The sequence below is a fragment of the Lingula anatina genome, chromosome 3 (assembly GCF_051362555.1).
Source record: "Lingula anatina isolate TDL-2025a chromosome 3, LinAna3.0, whole genome shotgun sequence".
In the NCBI taxonomy this organism is placed as follows: domain Eukaryota; kingdom Metazoa; phylum Brachiopoda; class Lingulata; order Lingulida; family Lingulidae; genus Lingula; species Lingula anatina.
In genome coordinates, this window is record NC_141769.1 from 17,208,902 (window position 1) to 17,233,026 (window position 24,125).

At 38.8% G+C, this 24,125-nt stretch overlaps 2 protein-coding genes across 2 annotated transcripts; both read left to right on the forward strand.

The window, feature by feature from the left end:
- The first annotated feature begins 1,171 nt into the window (after nt 1-1,171).
- Nucleotides 1,172-12,469, forward strand: LOC106157068 (A disintegrin and metalloproteinase with thrombospondin motifs adt-1-like). Its single transcript, XM_087010055.1, has 17 exons — nt 1,172-1,379; nt 1,927-2,013; nt 2,192-2,318; nt 2,793-3,082; nt 3,506-3,583; nt 4,275-4,441; nt 4,827-4,976; nt 5,526-5,696; nt 5,868-6,009; nt 6,262-6,463; nt 6,910-7,089; nt 7,403-7,543; nt 7,830-7,982; nt 9,949-10,092; nt 10,942-11,148; nt 11,393-11,572; nt 12,101-12,469. Exons 2-17 carry the CDS (start codon nt 2,011-2,013, stop codon nt 12,109-12,111), a joined length of 2,346 nt encoding a protein of 781 aa, XP_086866181.1. The 5' UTR covers nt 1,172-1,379; nt 1,927-2,010; the 3' UTR covers nt 12,112-12,469.
- A 1,473-nt stretch (nt 12,470-13,942) lies between these two features.
- LOC106181065 (O-acyltransferase like protein) lies at nt 13,943-23,962 on the forward strand. The gene is made up of 15 exons (XM_013565364.2): nt 13,943-14,598; nt 14,980-15,128; nt 16,072-16,156; nt 17,411-17,519; nt 18,186-18,424; nt 19,178-19,345; nt 19,581-19,677; nt 19,971-20,072; nt 20,339-20,498; nt 20,830-20,909; nt 21,127-21,249; nt 21,410-21,527; nt 21,943-22,129; nt 22,826-22,968; nt 23,573-23,962. Exons 1-15 carry the CDS (start codon nt 14,211-14,213, stop codon nt 23,678-23,680), a joined length of 2,256 nt encoding a protein of 751 aa, XP_013420818.2. The 5' UTR covers nt 13,943-14,210; the 3' UTR covers nt 23,681-23,962.
- Nucleotides 23,963-24,125: the final 163 nt, after the last annotated feature.

The window sequence follows — 24,125 nt, forward strand, 5'->3', positions numbered from 1 at the left end:
GGGTAGTGGATAATATCCTAATATCATATTAGGTATTGGATATAACCGCTACCGCTAGAAATAAAGAAATGTACTGACATGCAGATTAGTACAGATGGTGCTTTCGATGACGCATATCCACATCAGATTGCTTACAATGGTACAAGTAGTAGGCCTACGTATGTTTCCACAGCTGACAAAGAGGCCATTCAGAATGAGAAGAGCCGTGTGCTTGCTAGGCCACGACCTAAATATGGGCCACGACCTAAATATGGGCTACTAAATACGACCTAGGTCTCGACCGGTTGAATTGAGCCGAGATTTAATTACTGTGCCCCTGCAGGGACGGCGCATGGGGGAGGCGTGTGAGAGGCGGAGAACCCATTACAGGATTAAGCAGTCTTCCTTTCATGTACATGTAGGTCCGTCATATTTAGTTCGTGGCCTAGCTAGCACTCGGCTCTTCTCATTCTGAATGGCCTCAGAGCTGTGTGCATTTCTGGCCCTTACTTCTTTGGTGACGTCGTGATGGTAATAAGACCCGAGTGTCCATGTTACTTAATGGTTAATACACAACTCCCATAGCATGGGTACCTTTCACACAATTTGGATCACGACTCGTACAATGGAATCATAAGAGCTAAACCTTGATGTCAAAGTTTCTTTTCTACAGCAACGCCGTGTTCGTGATGGAAGGAAAGTCAACATGTAATTTGGGTTTACGTCCTTTAAGGTGTCATGATTTTGATATATATCAGTCTGGACACAATGGACAGAATGGATTCTGCCCTGTAGTTACCGATACTCTCCCTCGCTGCCCTTTCCCAAAGTAAGCCATAAAATTATGAGCTATTTAGTTTTTTTCTTTTGGAAAATGTGATTTTCCTGTCTGTTGAAACATCCTAACTTATTCATCTTCGGCTCTATACATATGTCTGGAGTGTTATATTTGCAACATTTCAGTTAAGAAGGTTGTATTACAAAAATGGGTCTACTGCTGAAACAGAAGCGCTTTAGCCTGTTTGAATAATCACGCTTATGTCAACTTGTTTTCATCATCTGTTTTGATTAGTTATTTGTGACGGTAATTTTATAGCCTAAAACGATGCATCAACTTATAAATGAATAATTGTATTGGAAAAATCTTGTAGGAGCGATATAAATATAGTCGTTATTTCAATGTTTTAGATCTCGAAGTAGTCACCATAAGGGAGGTGACAGACCCAGTCAAACGCGAGCTTGGCACTGACCAGCCTGACGCACGGTACCAATTTGACGCCCACGGCAAGAGCTTTGATCTCCGTCTGAAGAGAAACAACCGAATCAACTTGAGGACGACGCCTGTGCATTACCTCGACCACACTGGGAGGGTTACAAAGAGAGCTCTAGGAAGCGATGACGTAAGGAGATGTCTTATTTTGGGTTGCCATGTCTGCTTGGTATGATTAAGAAGGAGTCCAAAATTTGTAAAAAAAAAAAAAAAAAAAAAAAAAAAAAAAATATATATATATATATCCGCCAAGAAGATTGTGTATTTTACCTCCGTTTCTATGTTTGTTTGATTGGCACCAGCCTTACTCAAAAAGTTATGGATGGATTTTGATGGTAAAATTTTCAGTATCGGTTGGAAAAAGGCTAACTGAAAGATTTTGTTGGTGATCCGTGTTCTGGGCCATCATCTGGATCCAAGAACTGCTTAAAGGATTCTCCACCGTTGCACGATAGGGCCTTGACCCGCTGTGCAATGAATGTGCTCTCTACCACAATCTATCAGTGTCAATTTCTTGGCGGAGGTCTTCGCTCTCCGGGTGTTTTTTTAGTAGCTTTAAATTATTGATAAAGTGTCCTAATATTATTAAGGTATTATGAACATTATGAATTTTGAAACCTACTCAAATAAAAAAATTAGATTAATAGCTTTACTTCCATCTACGTCATCTGTTTCAGGATTTCACTCTCTATCAAGATAAGGCCAGCAACGCCGCTGTTGCAGTATATACCGATAAAAGACATCCGAAAAATCAAAAGAAAATGGTGAGTTCTGTTTCCTCTCACTGTAAGAACAAACAAAAAGTGCTAAAAGTAAAACACATATCTATCCTATCGAATTCGTGTCAAGTTTTTTAAGCCTACTGAACTCTCTCTCTCAGTAATACCTACCAGTAGCTCCACTGACACCTTGTGAAAATTAGATTTTTTGAAAATTTCACAGGAGGGCTTTGTTATCGATGCAGACAAAATGTATGAACTTCGTCACTTAAAAGACGACAAATACGTCGTGGCTCGTCAGAACATAGAATCAAACCCCCCAGGAGAGGAAGACGTCGACACATATGCCGGTAGGTACCCGGTACATATATGTTAAAAGTTATATGCCTGATTTAAAACCGGTTTTTTTTTTTCGGACGTTTCAGCATTAAATTTTGGTGTCTGTTTGAACAGTAGTCAAACAGTGTAAGCGCTTCATTGCGTAGACATTTGTATGGTTACTGAATGTATAGGTCCTATACTTGTATTAAGACATCGTGATGGTCATGGATTTTATTTATTCCGAAAAAAATGCAAACAAAATATTCATCCGTGCCTGAAATTGTCGGTACTGTTTTTGGCACTGTTTTTGGTTTATCCTTCTAACGAGACATCAATTTCACTTTCTTGGTAACCATTATTCGCACGATCCATGTATTGTACGATTATTTAATAAACAGATTATAATTCCATTCTATCTGATATTATAAGTATTGAATGTATGACCATTGCGCTATTTCTATCTAATAATTTACACGTACTGGTGCAATGTCCACTTGTTACAGAAAAACCAACACCTCGTCAGCTTCATCTCCATGTTCGCCGGTCAGCCGACGAGTCCACGCTTTCCCGGACCTTGAGGGACGTGCTGACCGCTATAAACAAGCAGAAAACCGATAAAGCCATAGAACGTAGCAAGAGACAGACATATAGTGGGTCCCACATTGACGCCAGCGTGGAACTCATGGTGTGCACCGATGACACGATCTGGACCTACTTTATGGGGCGGAATAACCAAGACGCTGCTGCGGCGGAAAAGGAACTGAAAAGATACTTCGCCCTGATAACTAATGGGGTACATTTTTTTCTTTGAATATTGGCATGTCAGTTTATTGCACATGTCATTTCAAAAGCCACTGTTAAAGACATAAAGAATATATATTGCTCCACAGTAATGTACATGCACTGAACTTTAAAAATATTTTATCACATTACTCTCATTAATTGATATGTAATTTTGTACGATGGATTAGTTGTTTTATTTAAGATAAATCTGTTATTTTTTCAAAATTAATGCTGAATATCAAAGTGTCCAATTATTAGAATGTCCATCAAAATATGAGAAAGGATGCTGTGCCATTCCTTAAAAGGACGCTTAGACTCAATTTCTGTACAGCGAACAAATAATGTTAGCTGTGATGTCGAAACGTTTAACTTGTGCGAGTGATTTAATAATTTTTACTAATTGTAACAATCATTTATTAATTTTTTCCCCCAGATGGACCTTCGCTTCCAAAATATTAAGGATCCAGATTTGAATATTTACGTTGTATTGGCAGCATATGTTATTGCCAAGGTAATATTCGTTCTGAATTCTTCAACTGGTCACTGCACGGAAGTAGAATTATCATCGGTACACAGGGAAGCAAAAACATCAAGTAAAGTATATTTATTAATGAGTGGTCGTGATGATGCCCCGCGTTCGTACAAAGTCCACTCTGTTACGCTAACAACCGGTGTAACGTGACACGGAGTCCCCCATCATAGAGAGCCTGCTTCCCATTCATTTAAACAGGTAAGCCTCGCCATAGATTTTGACCCACTCAGGTGAGGCTAACCCTAACCATTATAACTATGGAGGGCGGATTTTCTGTTACGCGAACCCTCAGTTTCGTTGCACCAGCAAAAACAGCATGATATACACCCAAAGTGAAAAACTGTCTTATTGCAGCGAGTTATCAACCTCGCTAAGACGGTAGTTTATGACGTATCCGAAAGGTCACGGTTTGCGCAGAATGCATGGAAACGTGTGCGATTGCACATTATTATATGATAAAAAAGTGCATTTGTTTAAATGTCGTCATTTGTTGTAAAACGGAAACAATTGTGACTTAACCATCTAAACTCGCTTGAATAAAAACTGAACGTATGGTAGTGGCAAAATGTTTTAAGGGGAAAAGATATTACAGAAGGTGGAGATACTGTGTAATAGCCTCGGCTAGATTGCCAAGATAAACTTTAAAACGGTAAGATTCTATAATCCTCAGGGCGCCGGTGGGGCTCCTTGGTTTAGTAATAACGTGCTACCGGGAGAACCGGAGAAAGACGGAAGGAAAATGGTGAATAGAAAAACCTCCCTGGATGACTGGTGCAAGTACCGCAAAAAGAACTACGGTTCTTTCAGCGAACATGATCACGGAATGGCATTCACTATGTGAGTATAATGCCATTTGAGATAAATTTACACTACTCCATTTCTTAATGTTATTTACAGCCTAATTATATGTTTTCGGTGTTTTTACAAAGATCATTTGGAATTAAGCATTTCTTTGTTGACTTAATATGTGTAAAAACTACACAGACAGATCATTGGCAGCGAAAGAGGTACACGTCCCTCCCTAAGTTTCTAAATTTTTCAAGTGGACATGGTACATTAAATTATATCTAGTCTCCTTCCCACTTGTGCGTCCTCCACCATCCACATGCCCTTTTGGAATTTCTGGAATCGCATGTACTTTTTAACCACAACACATTAAGGCTGTCAGGGTGTGGCATGGTATACGTGTATGGGTATTTATCACTATTCATTATAATTACAGGCGTGACATTGTTACAACTCAGACCGATACCTCTGTTGCCGGAGTGGCGAGAGTTTCCTCCATATGCTCCATGTCCGGTTCCTGCTCTATCGTTGAGTCTTTTGGAGGCTTCAATTCGTTCATCACCGCTTCCCATGAACTGGGTCACAAGTAAGTGAAACTGGAGCCGCCTGTCTCATACACGAACTGTAGTCCGAAATTGGCCAAAACAATTTAGAGAACTTAAGTTTGGTCTACTTTAGTTTGAAATCCTTTTAGTATTGGTCTGGAACATTGGCAATGTCGCTCTTGTTATAGAACGGCGTAATATTTCTACCTTTCATATATTTTGTCATATTTGATTAAAAGTATTGTTTAAAAGTTTAGAAGAATTTTAAGCTAATGGCTGTTGTTAAACAAGACCATGGAAACATAAACAGGTCTACGAGTGATAACCGTAAATAAGTTTGTATTTAGGTTAAACATACGAGCATTATATTCACTGTTCATATCGGTCATTTTTGTGTTGCTGTATTTCACATAATAAGTGTATTTCTATAACTGGTTCCATCTCTTCTACGGCACTAGATATTTTGTTCGTGTTATTGAATTCCTTTTTCTGTTTGGCATCGTGTTTGGAATAGATTCTGACAAAAAAATCCGCAAAAACGTTACTTGAGTTTTATAAGCAGTTCTGAAGGTTCTCTCTGTGTGTTTCAGTCTTGGAGCTCACCATGACGGTTATGCTGGTACTTTTGGGAGAACTTATGACAATAGGGCTTGTTCCTCCAGGGCTGGGTACATTATGGCTCCATCTTCTGGCAGCTCGGATCCGACAAAAGGCTATTATTTTTCCAAATGTTCCGTTGCAAATTTCAAAGTAGCATTAGCGTGAGTAAAACTCCTATGAACATCATCTCTCTCTCTCTCTCTCTCACACACACACGTACACAGTGACACACACATTCCGCTTATTCATTTGAATTTATACAAATCTGACTGTTGCGTTGCCTGTCTGGACTTGGATATTCATATAACATATCTCGTACCAATATATTTCAGTGAAGCGTGTTGCCTCGTTGACAAAGGCCAATATGAAAATTCTGAAGAATTTGCAGCACATACACAGCATCTTCCTGGACAACTATACACCGCTGATCAGCAGTGCCAGATGTTATATGGGTCGAGTTCATCGATGTGTAGGGTATGTATTGTCTAGAACATCGAATCCAATACCTGAATGCGCTCTCCATTACTTACAAATATAGATTGCGGTTTCTCCTCCCTAAAATGAAGAACTACCACAAATTTGAATTTAGTGGTTAAATATTTTTTATTGAAGTCCGCTTTTATTTCTAGAATTTCTGGCCCGTTAACCTGGTATACAGCTTAATGGACCATGCTTGCAGCTGTTCAAATACGTGTCAGCTACATGTAGCATATCATTTTGTTACAGACATTAGGATCTTCAAACTACTGCCAGTTACTGCTCTGTAAACAGCCATCGGGCCGCTGTTTTCACAGGTTTAAACCACCGGCAGATGGCACTGATTGCGACACGAATAAGTGGTGCATACAGGGCTCATGTGTTGACAAAAAGGCCGCCCTGCCAAAATCTCGTGGTGATAGCGGCAAGAAGACCTCGTGGTGCCCATATGGTAAGTCTGAATCGCTCCACACGCGTTGCTCTTCGTCCAAAATTAATCTGTATTGAACCAAAATCCAAAATGGTGACATATTGCTTCTCTAGCGACCGCGAGAACTTTCGATATAATGTGGACAGCAAAATGTTTGGTACCTTGATTGCAGTGAAATAGATTTTGAAAAACGTTGGTCAATCTTTACCCGACAGTCTTTTTTTCTTGTTTGCAAGAGAATGTTTTCCCGCCAATTAAACTTAAGGCCTTGTCCTTACATCTTAAACTACAGTAGTGTCCTCCGATGATCGTCATGTTTCCAAATCAAGTACTTTTACAATATGTTTAAAGTAAACAGCCCTTCAAACCATTAAAAACCATCAATTTGAGAAATGATATATATATATATATATATATATATATATATATATATATATATATATATTTTTTTTTTTTTTTTCCCCCAGGATGGCCCGGTAAGCTGTGCACTGCTGACGACTTCGCGAAAATTAACGTCGGCAAGGGATGGGAAACATGCAAAGCGGCCATCGCCCGAGATGGCGACAGATTGTGCGCAAGTGCTCAAATCAGGGCTTCCGGTTTCTGTTGCATCCAATGTTACTATCATAAGCAATCTAAATTGACAGGTAAATACGAGAAACTATGCATTTTGAACTTTATTCGTGGATGTCGCACATGTTCTTCTCAACAGGTTGAGGACTGCATTTAAAAGAATGTGGAAATTGCTTTTTTCCTCTTTCTGGGAATATATTTTCCGGAATATCGTTAGGCAGACAACGGAAACTTAGAAATGACGCCGTGTTGTAAAATTCGAATGTCAGCTGATATGGCATTTTACTATCGTCATAGGAACCTGTCTACAGGACGAGATTCAGAAATGCATTTATGTATTTATTTACCTTTTAAATCAATTTATTGATTTATTTATTTATGTTAAAGGTACTTGGAGTGATTGGGGCCAGTGGAGCAGATGCAGCGCCACCTGCGGGGGCGGCACCCGCACGCGCACCCGTACATGTCCAAATGGTCAAAAATGCCCTGGTGACAGTTCACAGACTGAAGGATGCAATGCAAACGCTTGTAAGTCTTGTTTTCAGAGATAAAAATTTATAATTTTAAAGCGTAAAACAGTGGAATAATATCAGTACATGTACCTACACAAACAATGTGAACATACCAAAACGTGCATAATCACAATCACAGTCACAAAGATATAATTTTATAATCTTAAGCTATTACTTATGCAAATTTGTCGTAAAGTAAAACAGTAGAATAATACCAGTACATGCAGCATGAGGACATACCAAAAACGTGAACAATCACATGTGGTCCAGCGATATGTTGAAATGTCCAAATGTTCTTAAAGGTGGCACCTGGTCTGACTGGACTGCCTGGACCACGTGCACTGTCACGTGTGCCGGCGGAAGTCAGACAAGAGCAAGAACATGTAATGGCGGAAGTGACTGTCCTGGAAGTGCTTCTGAATCCCAGGACTGTAACACCCGTGCTTGCCTTGCTAGTGAGTACACTAGGGATATATTAATAGAATAAGATTTTTTTGTTTCAAAGAATTTTTCAAAGTGTGGAAATCCTGCCCAAAATTAACCCGCTTATAATAATAATAATAATAATAATAATAATAATAATAATAATAATAATAACTTAAACTACTTGAAAAATAGAATGTATAGTGATCCACCATTTATAATGGTTTGGAATATACTGTTCTGAAAATTGCCACACATGCCTGTTGTCGATAATGTGCAGAAAATATTTTGAAAAGGTGCCTGTTTTAATATTTGCTGCAGTACACGCACAGGGTTACTACTTAATATGGAATATTTTTTATCATTGTTATTTTTGAGTGCTGATTAAATTTTTTTGGCTTGATTCATCAAAAAAGTACATCATTGAGTGAGAAAAATATCCAGTCTTCTATTGTGAGATATTTTGGTCAATAATATCAAATCTGACATAAGATGTCATTCAAAAGAAAAGAACACCCCCAGAAAACCATATCAACAGTTTGATGTCAGTATTAACTTTAAACTAAGATATTAAAGAAAATGATAGCCTCCGGCCAGTGATATGTTACACAGTCAAAGAAATCATTACAGTAAATCATGAAAAGTCATCAATAGCGGGTATGACCTCCAGCAGCCGATTGCAGCGCCCTCTTCCTACATGCCATACCCTGTGACAAGTTTTTTAGAGTTTGGATGGGGATATCATTCCACGCAGTGATATTTACCTGTCGCATTTCATCACTATTTACCGGCCGATGACCATAGCTATTAAATCTCTGAGTTACTTCCGCCCACAGATTTTCAATTGGGTTCATTACTGGGGAGTTTGCAGGCCAGGGCAGTTGCTGAACCCATTGGTTTTGAAGAAAAACAGTGATTCTGCGAGCTCGATGTGGGGTTGCACAGTCGTCTTGGTACACAAAGTTGTTCCTAAATATGACTATTGCAAATCGAAGCATTGTTTGCTGTAGAATGTCTCTGTAGGAACCCTGGTTGAGGTTGCCTACTAGAAAAACCAACTGGTTCTGGGCACCGGCATGGAATGCTCCCCAAACAGAGACGTTACCACCCCCTGCTTGCACCCTAGGTAGTACACAATCATCGTTTTATGCCTTTCATACACGTCGGCGGACACGAATTCGACAGTCAACCCCCAAAATTCCAAAGCTGGCCTCATCACTGAAAACGACGTGATTCCAGTGTTTTGGCTGCAAACGCACGTGGTCCCCAGCCCATTGCAGACGTCGCTGTATATGACCTGCTGTTAACAGTGGTTTCCATACTGCTCTTCGTGCAAAATAACCAGTTTGCTGTAATCTCTTGTTCACAAGGGACCTTGAAACGGGCGTTTGAATGGCATTTTGCCACTCTTTTTTGAGGACACTGGTTGTCTTTTTACGACCAGCACGGCGCACTCTAAGGAGAAGGCGATCCTGTCTTCTTGGTGTGGTACGCGGACACCCTGGTGGACGTATTGGAGTAGGTGCCCCTGTTGTAGCATTTGTTTGGAGGACTTTACTAACGGTTCCTGACAAATGTTGAATTGTCTGGCAGTGGCTGTCCGTTTCTAGCCATTTTCTCTGAGAGCAAGAATCCCATAGTAAGCTGCGTTGCTTAGCTGTCGAACCATATCTTCTATAAGGTACCTGACAAGTTTCAGAGAGATCCCTTTGTTGCTTCTCAAAATACACTCCAAAGATTGACCAAACCCATGCGTTTTTATACAAGGGCAGAAATTGCCGAAAAGACCACCCCTCACATTTCTGACCACAGAACATGCAACTGCTTACATTAATTGTTTCGAAAGTTGCATGGTAATTAGGTAACACACCTGGCTACACATAAAGTGACACATCAGTTTTGGATTTAAAAGAGTAAGAGAGAAAATAAATACTTTGTAGAAAATTTACTCGCCAAAAAAATAATATCCCATATTAAGTAGTAACCCTGTACATTAAGGCAAATGGCAGTGGGGTGCCTGGACCTCGTGTTCAGCTTCATGTGGTAGAGGAACCCAAACTAGAAAGATGTTATGTAACGGAGGGAAATGTGCTGGCGGCGACATCACAGACACCCAGGACTGCAACACCAAAGACTGTACAAGTAAGACGTGCTATCTGATTGTTACAAATGTATGTGTACGTATAGACAAAAATTTTCAGTAGCTGATATGTTTTGGATAAGCTGTTTTTTTTAATAGAGTATGGATTGGTGATGTTATGGGCGATTTTTATTCGCACATCTCACATTGTTCAAAGGGATTTACTTTCCATCTCATAAAAGCTATTCGCCCGGCTAGAACACATAATGTATCACACCTTTAAGGATGACTATTTGTGATGCAGTTCCTTCTGCCAGTAACACCAACAAATGAGAGCGTTCCTGCTTGTGAATAAAAATCATGGTTTGGCCTAATTAGTATATAAATATTTGTAACTCCTAACCAAAAGATTCCATAGCTGTAAGTAATTTCTTTACTAAGAAAATGTAAACCGATGTGCCGGTGTTACGTGACAGAGAGTCCCTTATGATATCTGAGTCCGCTTCCCATTCATTTGTACAGGTTAGCCTCGTCCTAGATTTTGACCCAATCGGGTCAGGCTCACCCTAACCATTATAACTAAATGGAGGACTGATTCTCTGTTGCACGGATCCTCATTTTCGTTTTAATTTTCGTCATACTACTTGGCATGGATAGCTTCCAATCTAGTATGTTATTAAGTATATGTTGTTATATTATTAAATGCGATGGTCAGTGGTTGTAAGACGATCATCAAACTATAATAGCTTTTTGAACATGGTGAATATGAAATTAAATGTATATTATGCGAGGTTTTCAAAATGACCCTAATGGGAGAGGCGTGTGTATAAAACCCATGAAGTCAATTCACTTTGTCATATTCAAAATACAACCATTTAATTTTGCGAAAAAATACTGCTGTTTTTTCATAGATGTCGCTGTTGACGGCAATTGGAGTGACTGGACTTCCTCGTCAGGCTGCAGCGTCACCTGTGGATCTGGAGTCAAGGCGATAGCAAAACTCTGTAACAACCCGGCGCCTTCAAACGGTGGTTCTTACTGCTGCTACAAAGGAGTGTGTCGGTACGACCGCCTAAACGGCAAAACTTCGTGTGATGCTGGCCGATGTGGCGATGCAGGTAATGAGACAAAACAGTTGACTTTGTCATAATTATGGCACTGTCCTTTTACGTCTGACTGCAATTCTGCTGTTCTGTCTTTCTGTCTATTTATTGTCATCATGTGGCTATAAGCAAAGCTTCAACCAGACTGTCATGGGAAAATATATCTTGATTTCATGAAGAAGCTATTTTTCAAATAATTTGATTTATATTAACATAAAATTACATTATTCTGTATGAATTATAATTTCATGAATTGTAGTTGACGGCAATTGGGGCTCATGGCAGGCCTGGAGCACGTGTGACTCAAGCTGCAGGAGAACCCGCGTCATGAACTGTGACAACCCCGCTCCCAGCAAAGGCGGAAAGGGTTGTTCCTATAACAACCAGTGTTGTTACACGCGTCTGCGACAAGGAGGCAGTTGCACTGGAGGAGCCTGTGGTAAATATTTCTAATAAATAAATAAATAGAATTATTCAGATAAGAAAAGAATTGTTTTAAATGACCAGCATTTATTTTAAGTCGCGTTTTAAAGACTGTCATTTTCACAGGTTATGATAAGTTAAGATAATTAATAGAAAAAGGATTACTTCCCGCATTTCCAAATTATTGTCAGTTTCGTTTGTGTTTTCAAGCTAAAACAAGGTTACTGCGTATAATATCTTCACACGAACGATGTATTCTTTTTCTAAGCAGCAAATGTCTTCATAAAGTCTTTTGCAGTTTGATACTCTCTTAGACCTAGTTGTATAATATTTAAGTTGTATGATAGTAAAAATGTATTTACATGATTTTTATGAGATTAATAAACGTAGAGTAATTATAAATAAACTTTGGTTAAAGCCACCAAATATATTGGAACAAACGACAGTATTAAATTTCATGAAGATGCTTAGAGGAAACATTGCTCGCAAACTATATAATGATTTGTTTTGCAAATATATTATGGACACACTTTCTATTTTTCAGCTGGCAAATAATTCGACGCCAAAAAGGCGCTTACAACCAATTTAGGACTGCTCCACATGATAGATGTCGTATTACGCTGTCCGAAGAAAACGAGCAAATGTAATACAATATACACTGAATTGAAGTAATGCAATATTTTGCTTTATAAGTTGGTAAACTTTAAACTTTTCATGTTTATATCAAGTAAAAGTAGAATAAATGATTGCCGTAGCGTGTACTGGTATTCTGCTACACAGCAACTTAAAAAAAAATGGAGTTAATATTTCATTGTATGTCTAAATCTCTGTCAAATGAGATTTCGAATGTGTTTAAACATTCCATATACAGAAATTAGAAATATACGTTTACCATTGCACAGAATGGCGTTGTCTGTTTTAAAATGCGTTCCTGTAGCTCACTTGCTTCCCCCTATCTTATAATGAAGGAAGAGGTAATAAAACTCGAGTTAATCGAAAGTAGACTGTATTTTCAGTCACGCATTATAACATGGAAGACTTCATTGAGCTCAATAACTGTCGTGCTCTGGAACCAATTTGAAAGTATTTCACGACATCAAACATTGGTTGGGGTTGTGTTGTCGTCACACCAAGAGGTAAAAGATCTCCACGTTGGTTAAACATTTTATTGTATGTTTGTTCAGTAACAAGATGGGTAAAAATTTCCACGAAAATTGATTGTATCCGCGTTTTTTAAAAACTTTTCAACGAAACGTAACATTTCCTTATCCAAGACACAGCCCACACATTTTAGAAAGTTCTGAAATATACATATTGAATTCTTGGAGGTGTCACTCACCGTACACATTTCCGAACCACTTCAATATAACATCTGGTATTGCTGATCGGCGGTGTATATCTGCCCCGTCGTCCCTGCAGGGACACAGTAATTAAATCTCGGCCCGATTCAACTGGTCGAGGGTCAACGCGTGGGGATCCGTGTGAGAGGTGGAAAGACCATTACAGGATTAAGCGGTCTTCCTTTCATGTAGGTCCGCCATATTTAGGTCGCGGCCTTACTAGCACTCGGCTCTTCTCGATCTGAATGGCCCCATATTGTGCACCATCTTCGTACTGAAGACAGCACACATTTCTGAAAAACAAATGAATTTCCTTATTAGAAACGGACGAATAACTCGTATTATTTATTTATTTATTTATTTATTTATTTATTTATTTATTATTCCAAGACATCATCATCATTCATTTTAGGAGAAGGCTTTGTTATTGATGTCGCTCATAACAAAGCCTTCCTGTAAAATAAATGGTATTTTTTTCATGTGGTCGCGATTTTCAAATGAAGTTTGTGTTGAACATTCGTGCAGTTTTTCTTTGTTCTCATTTTCAATTCCTGCTTAAATCCGGGGCTCTATAACTCGAAAGCTTTGCAAACAGCGACCGCACGCAAGCATCATTTTTGGATAAAAAGTCCTACGAATTTTGCCTCAATTTTCAGCCTTCCATGATAAGAGCCTGGCACGTAAGGCCAAAAGCTGAAGCAACTAAGAGTTATGTTGCACAGGCGATGAATTTGTGGACGCAGTATGATAACTGTTAAATGACTTATATCTAGCATCTTCAATGATAGAACACTTGCATTCGTTGCTTTCCCTTCTTTTTCTATTTTTAAGTGTTTTCTAAAGCTAATGATTAAATGACATTGCTCTGAAAACACTATAAGAATGGCTTTTGGGTTTTTTTTTTTTTTACTTACCAAGACTTCAAAGAAAACCGAAATCAAAGAAAGCGGACTACCGCAGTTAAACTACTGTTCACCTGAGCAATCAAGTGCCTGTATGTGTTGCAAAGACCGGTCAGTACATCGATAATTCTAAAGGTCAAGGCTTCGGAGAGAAGACTTTGTGTGACAAGTTTATTGTTAGTGCTGCTGGGGTTAACCTTGATCACGTAGCTAGCCTAACCACAGTGGTCGGAACGTAAAGAGAAATAGCACGGGCACTAATGAGCGTTCATTCAGTTGAGATATCTTTGGCAGGACGACCTGTCACCCGCGGTGACACCGATAAAGCAAGGAAATGCATCGGTTTACAAACTAAAATTTAAATTATTGAGACTGGACAGCCGAGTTTCCGGTCATCAAATCGTGCTGCTGCATGAAAACTATGGCGAGAGGTTTGGTATTGACAGTATTCGTCTTTCAGACATTTCTGTCTGCACAAACTAGGACAATCTATGGATTTGACCACGCGTTTCGTTTGAATCAAACAAAAGACAGTCAAAGCTCAGCAGATTTAGTAACTCACTCGCCATCATCAGAAGTCTTAAAGGATCAGGGGAAATGGTGGTCCTACTCAGAAGGGAATACATCACTTTGGGTGACCAAGCTCCAGGAAATACTTGCCACTCCATTGCGGCGTTTTAACGAGGTCAAGATGGTGCTCCCCAAATCTGACGCCATTTTGAATATCTCTGCAAACTGCAAAGAGGACGTTAAGATATATCTTCGCGCTCTACATGATAGTGAGCCATGGGCGTTACAAAGTAAGTTCATGGCTGTATATAGCATGATGTTATACAAAAGAATAACATATCTAACAGAATGAATACTATTTGGTTATACTGTCACGCAAAGATTTTAATTGATTTCTTCGGTAAAATAGTGGGTAGCGGACGGAGGATCATTTTTATCATAAAACGGTTGTAAACGTATGTATATATGACTGATACGGCTGTTGGTTCCTAAAAACTGAAGATCATGACGTTATATTAGCTCAGAATCTTGTGACGTATTACAGCGCGGTCTATGTGCTCTTTTAATAAAGAGCATTAAAATGTTTATAACATGTTTGGTATTTTTCTACTTCATTTAATAAATAGAGATAATTTTGTAAATAGTTAATCTTAAATATATCACCATTCCAGTGTACGATGCCTCCGGTCGTCCTGCCAGTGCCATTGCTGAGGGTCATTTCCTGTGGCTAGGGTCCTTTGACCAATGTCTAGAGACGCAGGTCCAGTTCACTGGCCGTAGCAAGTATTGTACTGTGCACTTCCCGTTCTTAAAGACCAAGGTATACCAGATTTTAAGGGTGGAATCTGATGAAATACTGCTTTACTTCATTTAAGACTTAAAAAGAGGAGGAAAGATCTTTTGTAGACTAGGGCAGTTTTGAATTGGAGTGGTTTCATATAGAATATATAGAATTTTATTCATGTCCTTTCTGCATATCATTTCGGCCCGTTACATTTTATGTCACATCAAACGATTATATTAATAGCATATTTTTATCATTGTTTTAGTTTAAGATTCATCTTGTTTTTAATATAATCTTATTTTATATTTTGTCATTCACCATAACATAAGCATTTGGTTTCGTCAAAAAAATTATATATATATATATATATATATATATATATATATATATATATATATATATATATATATATATATATATATACGTTATTTCCTGTAAACGGTTGAAAACGAAGAAATGGCAGCATGTGAAAATGCATTATGTCAAAATATTTAAAGGAGTTAATTACAGTAAACCTAAAAGAATGGGACAGATATATTCAGAGTACATGTATAAGGGAATGAATGAAGAAGCATGACGACGTTAAATCGAGAGTGCGAGGTGTATGTTGACACCATGCACAGCCGATGTGACAGGAATGGTACTTGTAGTCCTAGGAATGGAAGTCCGGGGCTCCGTATCTCGAAAGGTTCGCTATGTTGCGCACGTGCGTTAGTGTCTCGATTCCATAACCGATTCTATTTCGAGATACGGGGCCATGGAATCGAGACACTTGCGCACGTGCGCTACATAGCGAACCTTTCGAGATACGGAGCCCTGGATCCCATGTGATTAGCACAGGTTAGGGTTAGTCGGAGTAATTAGGGTTAGTATATGGGACGCATGGCACCTGGACAAAGTAATGGGGAAAGGACATCGGTTTCTAGACAACTTCCATTCCTGTTACACCGGCGTTTATTTGATTTTCGTTTTTATCCAGGATTCTAGCCTCAATATCACCCTAGGGATATGTATGTCAAGTCAGTGCAGTGAAGGTGACTTGGAGGTTCTGATCGCGCATGCTGGTGAGTTTCCTTTTTTTTTTTTTTTTTTTGCAATTCCCTCTCTGCGTTATCGGATTCATTGGGTTTTATATCTCTAAAGTGATCATATACCAGCAGTGCTCAATAGCAAGTCTTAAATCCAGGCCTACCCAACTACCAGACTCGGCACCGAATGATCCAGAATTCACCGGTAAATCGGACCACACTACCCGTTTTCAAGGTGTGTATCAGATCGCATTACATAGTATCAGACGCGACACCGCTCTTGCCTAGTACGCGATGTGATAGTGACGATTCTCAGCGGGGTTGAAAAGCATTGCATCACCACTCAAAATTTGTTCAGGGTATGATACTATGTAATGCGATCTGATACACACCTTGAAAACGGGTAGTGTGGTCTGATCTACCGGTGAATTCTGGATCATTCGGTGCCGAGTCTGGTAGTTGGGTAGAGCAGGGCGATAGCTCGGATTTGATATTTGTATGAGAATATAAACCAATATCAAACCCGAGCTGTGTCCTGTAACACACGGTTTACGTCTTCTGAAATGTTACTAAGCTGCAAATGACCATAATTAGGTGAGCTGTTAGCTCTTCTTTTCTTACTTTTACCCATAATCTCGCAGCGTCACCAGCGCAAGTTCCAGTAATTACACTGCCACCACATTCACATACACGTATTACAAGGCAGAACCTACAGCTTGAATGCATTAGATGGGCTGTAGTATTATTATTGCAGTCCTGTTGTTGTTCTATTGTGCTAGGAGATTTGATGAAAGTCAATGACTACTCACTCTTGATGTATTTTCCAAATCTTCATTCCATCACACAAAACACCACAAAATTCAACAGGAAGTTCAAAGATGCCCCCAGTCCTATAGTCAGAGATATGTGCAGATGGCATTGATGATCTGCGATCATCTCATTATGCAATGATTTGCTCGCAATTCGTTCAGTTGAGAAATTAGATTTGTTAAAGGTACTCTATGTGGAATTTACACACCACATAGAGCCTTTCCTTTGAGATTTTTCTCCTACTTGCGAACCTTTCCTCGACCCGTCCCTGCACTTGGATTCTATATATATATTGTTTCCATTCACTACCATGCAGTAATTGACACACCTATAGGTTATAGTGTTCACACGATTAAAGAGGGTAAAAAAGTAATGAAAAAAGAACGGTGAATGAAAAACGCAAAAATTAATTGAAGAGAAGATAAACTGCGTATCGGTACGAAAATAACCATTAATTGTTTCTGTGTTTTTTCTCCTCAGATCTGCCTCTGTCCATCAACGCCACGTTCATAAGGCCGTTAAGTGTGCGCTGCCACACGCCAAAGCAGCTCTCCTCACTGGCGGGTGACCCGATGGCCATAACAGCCCTGTAGGTAACGCTAGTATTTCGTTTAGCAACCCTGCATGCAATTGTCTGTAACTACATAAGCCCCCATTCCCAGAGATTAGATCGATCCAACTAGATCGACCTAACTCCCTGGGGGTTCACGCTAACTAGCTGTCCGCCGTGCGGGCACGAAAGTTAATTACCCCCTTACAGCTTGTAGTAGGCGGGAAGGACATTTAAGCCGGATTATCTGACAGTAATCTAGTGAGACTCCCCACGGGGATAGATCGATCTAAAATCTATGGGAATGCGCCCTAAGTCTAGGCCGATTAATATAAGGATCATGCAGATGGTGATTAAGTAGGCCTTGGGGGGTAATCAGTTGAAATAGTTACACTGAAGCTAGCTTAACCCTGACTTTAAGAGATATCTGATAACTGGACCCTCCCGTCCTTTTCAGTATCCATTGAAATTCATGCGTTTAAATTAAAAGCTTGTTTATTATTTCAATCTGGCGACTTATTTTAGAAAGCTACATTGATTGTATTTCTCTTATAGCGAACAGGATTAGACAAATTTAATTTGTATATGTAATCTGACATGGCAAATGTTGGTCATGTTTACTTTTGCTTACATGAAAATAAATGAAAAAGTAGATGAAACTGTTGTAATATTATCCTGGTGATACTGCTTTTCAACTATTCACAGGTGTGTTGTAGCAGTGATTATTCTAGTGACCTGTACTTCAAGTATTTACGAGGTTTACCATGACAGAATGATGAAAAGAAACTTGCCAATAGATAAGATAGAACAAGTGAGACCCCTGCCAAACATCACGAGCCCCATGTCTCGACCACACGAGAGTTTGCGCGTGGAGCGTTTTGCACCTATAATGACAGACCGCCAGTCTTTGTTAGGGTCACAAGAAGAGCCAGAATCAACACCAAGTAAGCACGTGTTAGAAATCATTTTTTTATCATTTAAAATTTTAAGAAATGAGAATAAAAAATGACATTAAGATTAAAAAAGACGAAGACAAAATGTGTCAGGCAGATATTTGTAATATATATTATTTGTCTTTTTAACAGTCATTTCACGAAAATGCCATTTTATCATTTAAATGTAATTGTGCAAATACAGACGCTTATTATTCAAAAATCCTGATACGTTGAATTTTACAAACCTTCCAACGTCTGAGGTAGATAAATCTGGAGAATTTCAAAAATTCAAGAATGAGAAAAATAAACATTTGGTCAAAATCTGTGAGGTCACAACCTTATTGTCAAAGGAGACGTTTTTACCTTGCCTGGTCATAAAAAACCACAATATCAAGACAGATGGATAAAATGCAAGACAATGGAATAAGATGAAGTCATACTTCCTTAGTGAAAACTTTGCACATGAACGCTTCCGAAGGCACTATAGAGAGTATCCAATCCCCTTGCTGGTGCTTGCAGTGTTTCTCACATCGGCAATGCGGTTCTTTACTCTGATAAACTTTTGCCGTCAATTTTCCGTGAGAAATATTGAACATTCCGTGAGATTAACGGCAAATCCGTGTGAGATGGAGGGTCTGATTTTTATTTTTTCCAATTTTGTCAACAGTTGCCTTAAATGTGATACAACTACCGTAGTGCATATACTGTTGGTGATTGACCATCCATCGTCTTTTTATATCTCTACGTTTCTCATATTCCCAGATCTTGCGACCAAGATCATTCTGCTGTTCTCCGTTCCCCAGAATGCCAAAAGGCTGACGTGCATGATTCCAGATGATACTTACCTCCCAGGGTTCCCAGGAATACAGGTTCTCAGTGTCATGTGGATTATTCTAATGCATATGTTTAGCATAGGACAGTCTTCCATAGGTGAGAACACGTAGTGTGAGCGTGTGTGTGGGTTTGAGAGAGAGAGAGAGAGAGAGAGAGAGAGAGAGAGAGAGTACAACGAAAGTAATTCTTGAAAAAGAACGAAAAGAATTTGCTTAGTAATTAGGCTCTGTATTTGTCATCTTTATCGAGGACTGCTTTCTGGCGATTAATTCTTTGCCTCTTGGAACCGTTTTCTGAATTTAATTTTCATGGGTTTTAAATGGTCTTCCAGGTAACACACCTTCCTATTTCCCAGACATTTTCAGCCGCTGGACTTTCATGTTCGTAGTGGGAGCTCCATTTGCTGTAGACACCCTGCTAACCATCAGGTGATATGCCACCACAGCGTCTTGAAACCGTTCTGTGCGCAGTTAATTTTTTTATTTAAAAATTGCCAACTAACATCCGTTTATGATAAACTATTTTTATTAAAGCGTTTCCCAATTAGTTAATTTAATTCAAAATCCTACATATAATTTAAGGATTCTAAGGTGATGTGATGAGGTTTTAGAATGGTTTAAATATGGTAAAACGTGGTATAAAGAGAGATAAGATGTAATTGATGAATTCACATACATGGGGTATTATGTTCCCTAAACAATAATTGTTTTCTTCTTTTCAGTGGAATATCATTGACCTTTTGGACCCTCAAGGAAATGGACAAAAATGACGGAGAGATTTTGAAAGTGCAATGGCTGAAATATTACGCAGGACGGTTTTGTAGGTTAGATTAATATTTTGTAGACAATATAGAGTTGATTTGAATAGATTCGTAAATTATAATGGGTGGAAATGCGTCATATAAACGTTTTAGGCAATTTTTTCGAAAAAATCCTCGACAAAGCCACCAACATGCCAATTTGTGGCATGCTTCGCTGCTTAAAAAACCCTCCATGTCTCATTCAGTATTTCGATTTTTTATTTTAATTTTAATCAAAATATTAATTTATGTTTAGACTGTCTGCTTGTTTTTATTTTCATTTTATGTAGATATTCCGCCCCGTATTTTGTTGTCCTGTTGTTATACACGGCACTTGATGATTACTGGATTCAGGGCCCATTGAAACCCATCAACGTCGAACCCCACTGTCGTCATAGCTGGTGGACGAACGTCCTCTACATTAACAACTTCGTTAACACAGACCAAATGGTAAATACAGTTTTTCATACCAGTCCATGTCTTCATTTTTTCTTGATTCAGTGAAGGATATTACCCTCTCTTTTGCATATGAAAAGCAGTTCCATCTTGAATTTGAAAGCAATTTTTTATACCCGGTCTTAGGAGGATTAACTTTTACGCCCTGACAAAGATGGAGATTCAATCTCACAGAAAACCCCCAAAAACTAACATAATGCTGAGCTTTCACATTGAATTTGTTCAGATTTTTTCATTTGAAATTATTTAAATTTCTTCATCACTTTAGTCATTACTAATAATTCAAGGTAAAAAGAAGTGTAAAATATTATGTTATAATTCACAGTGTATGGGGTGGACATGGTACATGGCGGTGGACATGCAGTTGTACCTAGTGGCTCCCATTATTATTGTGGCACTCTACAAGTACGTGATAATAATAATAATAATTATTATTATTATTCAGCAAATTGAGTGTACATAAGATACGTATTTGGAATTTTTTCGATTTCCCAAAGGAAAAATAAAAACATTTTACTTTTTATATGTAATTTAAAAGTCGACACTAAGCAAATTTGTCATTGTGGGACAGGGGAAACGCCTTTCCATGGAGATATTGAAAAAAAAGTCATCTGATTTACAGGTCTTGGCTTGTTGGTGGATCCATTATCATTATCCTAATCCTTGCTAACTGGACCTCTGCCGGGGTCACGACGGGAGAGATGAACCTGCCGGCGGCCGTTTGGATAGCTAATTATCAAAATATGTAAGTGGGCGAATAAAGAGCATGCCGTATTAAAATGCATTGAGAAGCTTGAAATTTTTGTTCCAAACGTGCGTTATGCTACTGGATGTATGCCATGGCGCTTGATTTCTTCTAATTATTAGGTCTAAATGACCTATGTTTTTCTTTTCGTTAACATTAGGTCCAAGTGGTTTCAGTGGATATATATCAAGCCGTGGTGCAGACTTGGACCGTTCTTAATAGGCATGGCAACTGGCAACATTCTGGTCAGGACAAAAGCTCACAGGATTTTAACTAGGGTAATATTTAGTTAAAGAAAAATAGATGAATTGTGATTTTTTATTTAATTATTAAATAAAGTTTTTCGAAGTACACATTATACTGATATACCAGAAATCACGAGCTTGATATCTGCTTATAATTCTGAAAGATACCAGTACGTGGATTTTAGGCTGTAATCCGTATAAACGTTAGATTAACGCATGGACATAAAAACCACGCATCTAAAATTGCTTTTATGTACGTGATTAACGTGAAGAATATTTTAGGCAGTATACATTAAATTTCAGCTAGTGCCAAAGATAAACCCTGTTCCATACAGTATTTTTTCTAAATAACTAATAATTTGACCAACGCAATGCAGAGTAACGCGGAGTCTGCTGTACCAGCATCATCATATACAGTACTGTAACCATGTTGAACTTCCCTTTTCAGTGTGCTGCCTGCATGGGATGGGTGACGACCATCACGCTCTGTGTTGCCGTGGTTTATGGCCCCTACACACTCCACTTCACCCACTACTGGCCTGCTGGGGTGAATGAGGTGTACAACGCGATGGCGGCCTCGTTCTGGGGGCTGGGGATGGCCTGGCTAGCTTATGCGTGTATTACCAGATTGGCAGGTGAGAATCCCTTCTGAGACGCATTCAACAGCAGTGGCGGATTTGGGGGGGGGGGGGGGGGGGGGGCTGATCCTCCCCCCCACCCCTTCGATTTCTGAAAAAAGAAATCACACCAATGGTCCCCTCTTGAAATTAGAATTTTGACTACCTGAATCGTAGTTCTAACCCGTACCAAATAGTATCATTCGCCCTCTAAATATGCCACTCCAAAGGTTGGGGGGGGGGGGGGGGTTAGCTTTGCATCCGCAGACCCCCTTTCAAATAATCCTGGATCCGCCCCAGAACAGTGGCTGACTTAGAACCGTAAAAGAAGTGATGGGAGTGTTTAATGATGAGTATATATGATAATTTAAGATTTTTTGCTTTTGTTCGAGCAGTGCATACGTTTTTTGAAAATGGAATTGCAATTTAGAAATAATTGAAATTTCTACGCAGAAAAATGATCTCCCATTTTGTTTTGGCAAGTTTTTTTTTTGTTACCTTCTACCTTTTGTTACCTTTTATCGTGCCTCTTTTATTAATTGTTTTCAAATTTTTAAATCTAGATACAATTTGTAATATTAAAATTTAAAAATGACGTACGGTAATTTACCCTGTAATATTTTGTGTACTCACTAAGCACTTTGTAAATGTAGCACTTCTTCCCCTAGCTCATAACTTTCAGATAAATTATGATGATCCAAAATTGTTTTCCAGGTATAGTTCATAGCATTCTGTCGTGGAGAGGCTGGGTTCCTCTTGCTAGACTGACTCACGTGGCCTACATCGTCCACCCCGTGCTGCTGGAGGCTTACTTCTACAGTACCAGATCGGTCATCTACTTCTCCGATGTTTATGTGGTATGTATATGTACATAATTGATAAACCTTGAAATGGCGATTGAAGCATGAGTGAACGTCATATTTACACCCTGTAAACTTATTTTCGAAGTCTAATTTTTTAAATTTTTACCCTGAGTATTTTACAGTTTCTACTGGTGCGTATATTTGATAACAATTGATTCACGTTGAGTCAAAAATCAAAAACTTAATTTTAAAACGGGTTTTGTTATTGTAAGAATACATTTAATTGATTACGGGAAATGTGATCAAATTTCCAGGAAATGATTTTTTGCTTTTTATATTGCTTTGTATATTGCTCTTTGTGTGCCTTCTTTTGTGTTAAGAAATGTAGTAAGTGCAATTTCTCCACAACCTGGGCGTGGGTTTCGGGGCCCACTGAAGGGCCCTGAAAATTTTTGGTATTTTAGAGGGCGAACAGTGCCATTTGGTACGGGTTAGAACTATGATTCAGCTAGTCAAAATTCTCAATTCAAGAAGGGACCATTGGTGTGATTTTTTTCAGAAATCGATGGGGAAGGGGGGGGGGGGTCAGGAGCCCTCCCTGACACCCCCCTAAATCCGCCACTGTCTTGGTGACATCTTTTTTTTTTCTTTCCTTCAGGCCCTGCTTTATATAGCCGTGGTGTTCCTCACCTACGTGTGTGCTTTCTTTGTTTCCCTACTCTTTGAAATGCCAGTGGCTGCTATGGTACAGACATTTATGGAGTGAGCGACCAGTGGAAATTTCATTCTGCGAAATACCTTTACCAGTGTTGCATTCAAAGATTGTAAAAAGAAAAGGACTTGGGTTACAGAACTTAAACAGAAGCACCAGGAAAATTCCCTCTGTTCAATTTTCACTTTCATTATTGATTGATTAAATTAAATAGTATATAATTTGTTAATGTACGAATCTTTATTGAGATAAAGTTTTGTTGGTTTCAGTTATTTGTCATTATCTGTTTTCAACTCATTAAGTTTTGATTTGGCAAAATAAAAATCAGTTGAAGAAGGTGTTTAATATTTTTTTATCAACTGAATTTTAATATTTTAATGCTCAACTGCAAATGATATCAGTGTTCTCCAATTTACAGCTAGTAAAAGTGTTGTTTAAAAACATCCGACGCATAAACTCCGAAAATGGTTTTAATTCAGTTGTGAAGACTAGACTGGGC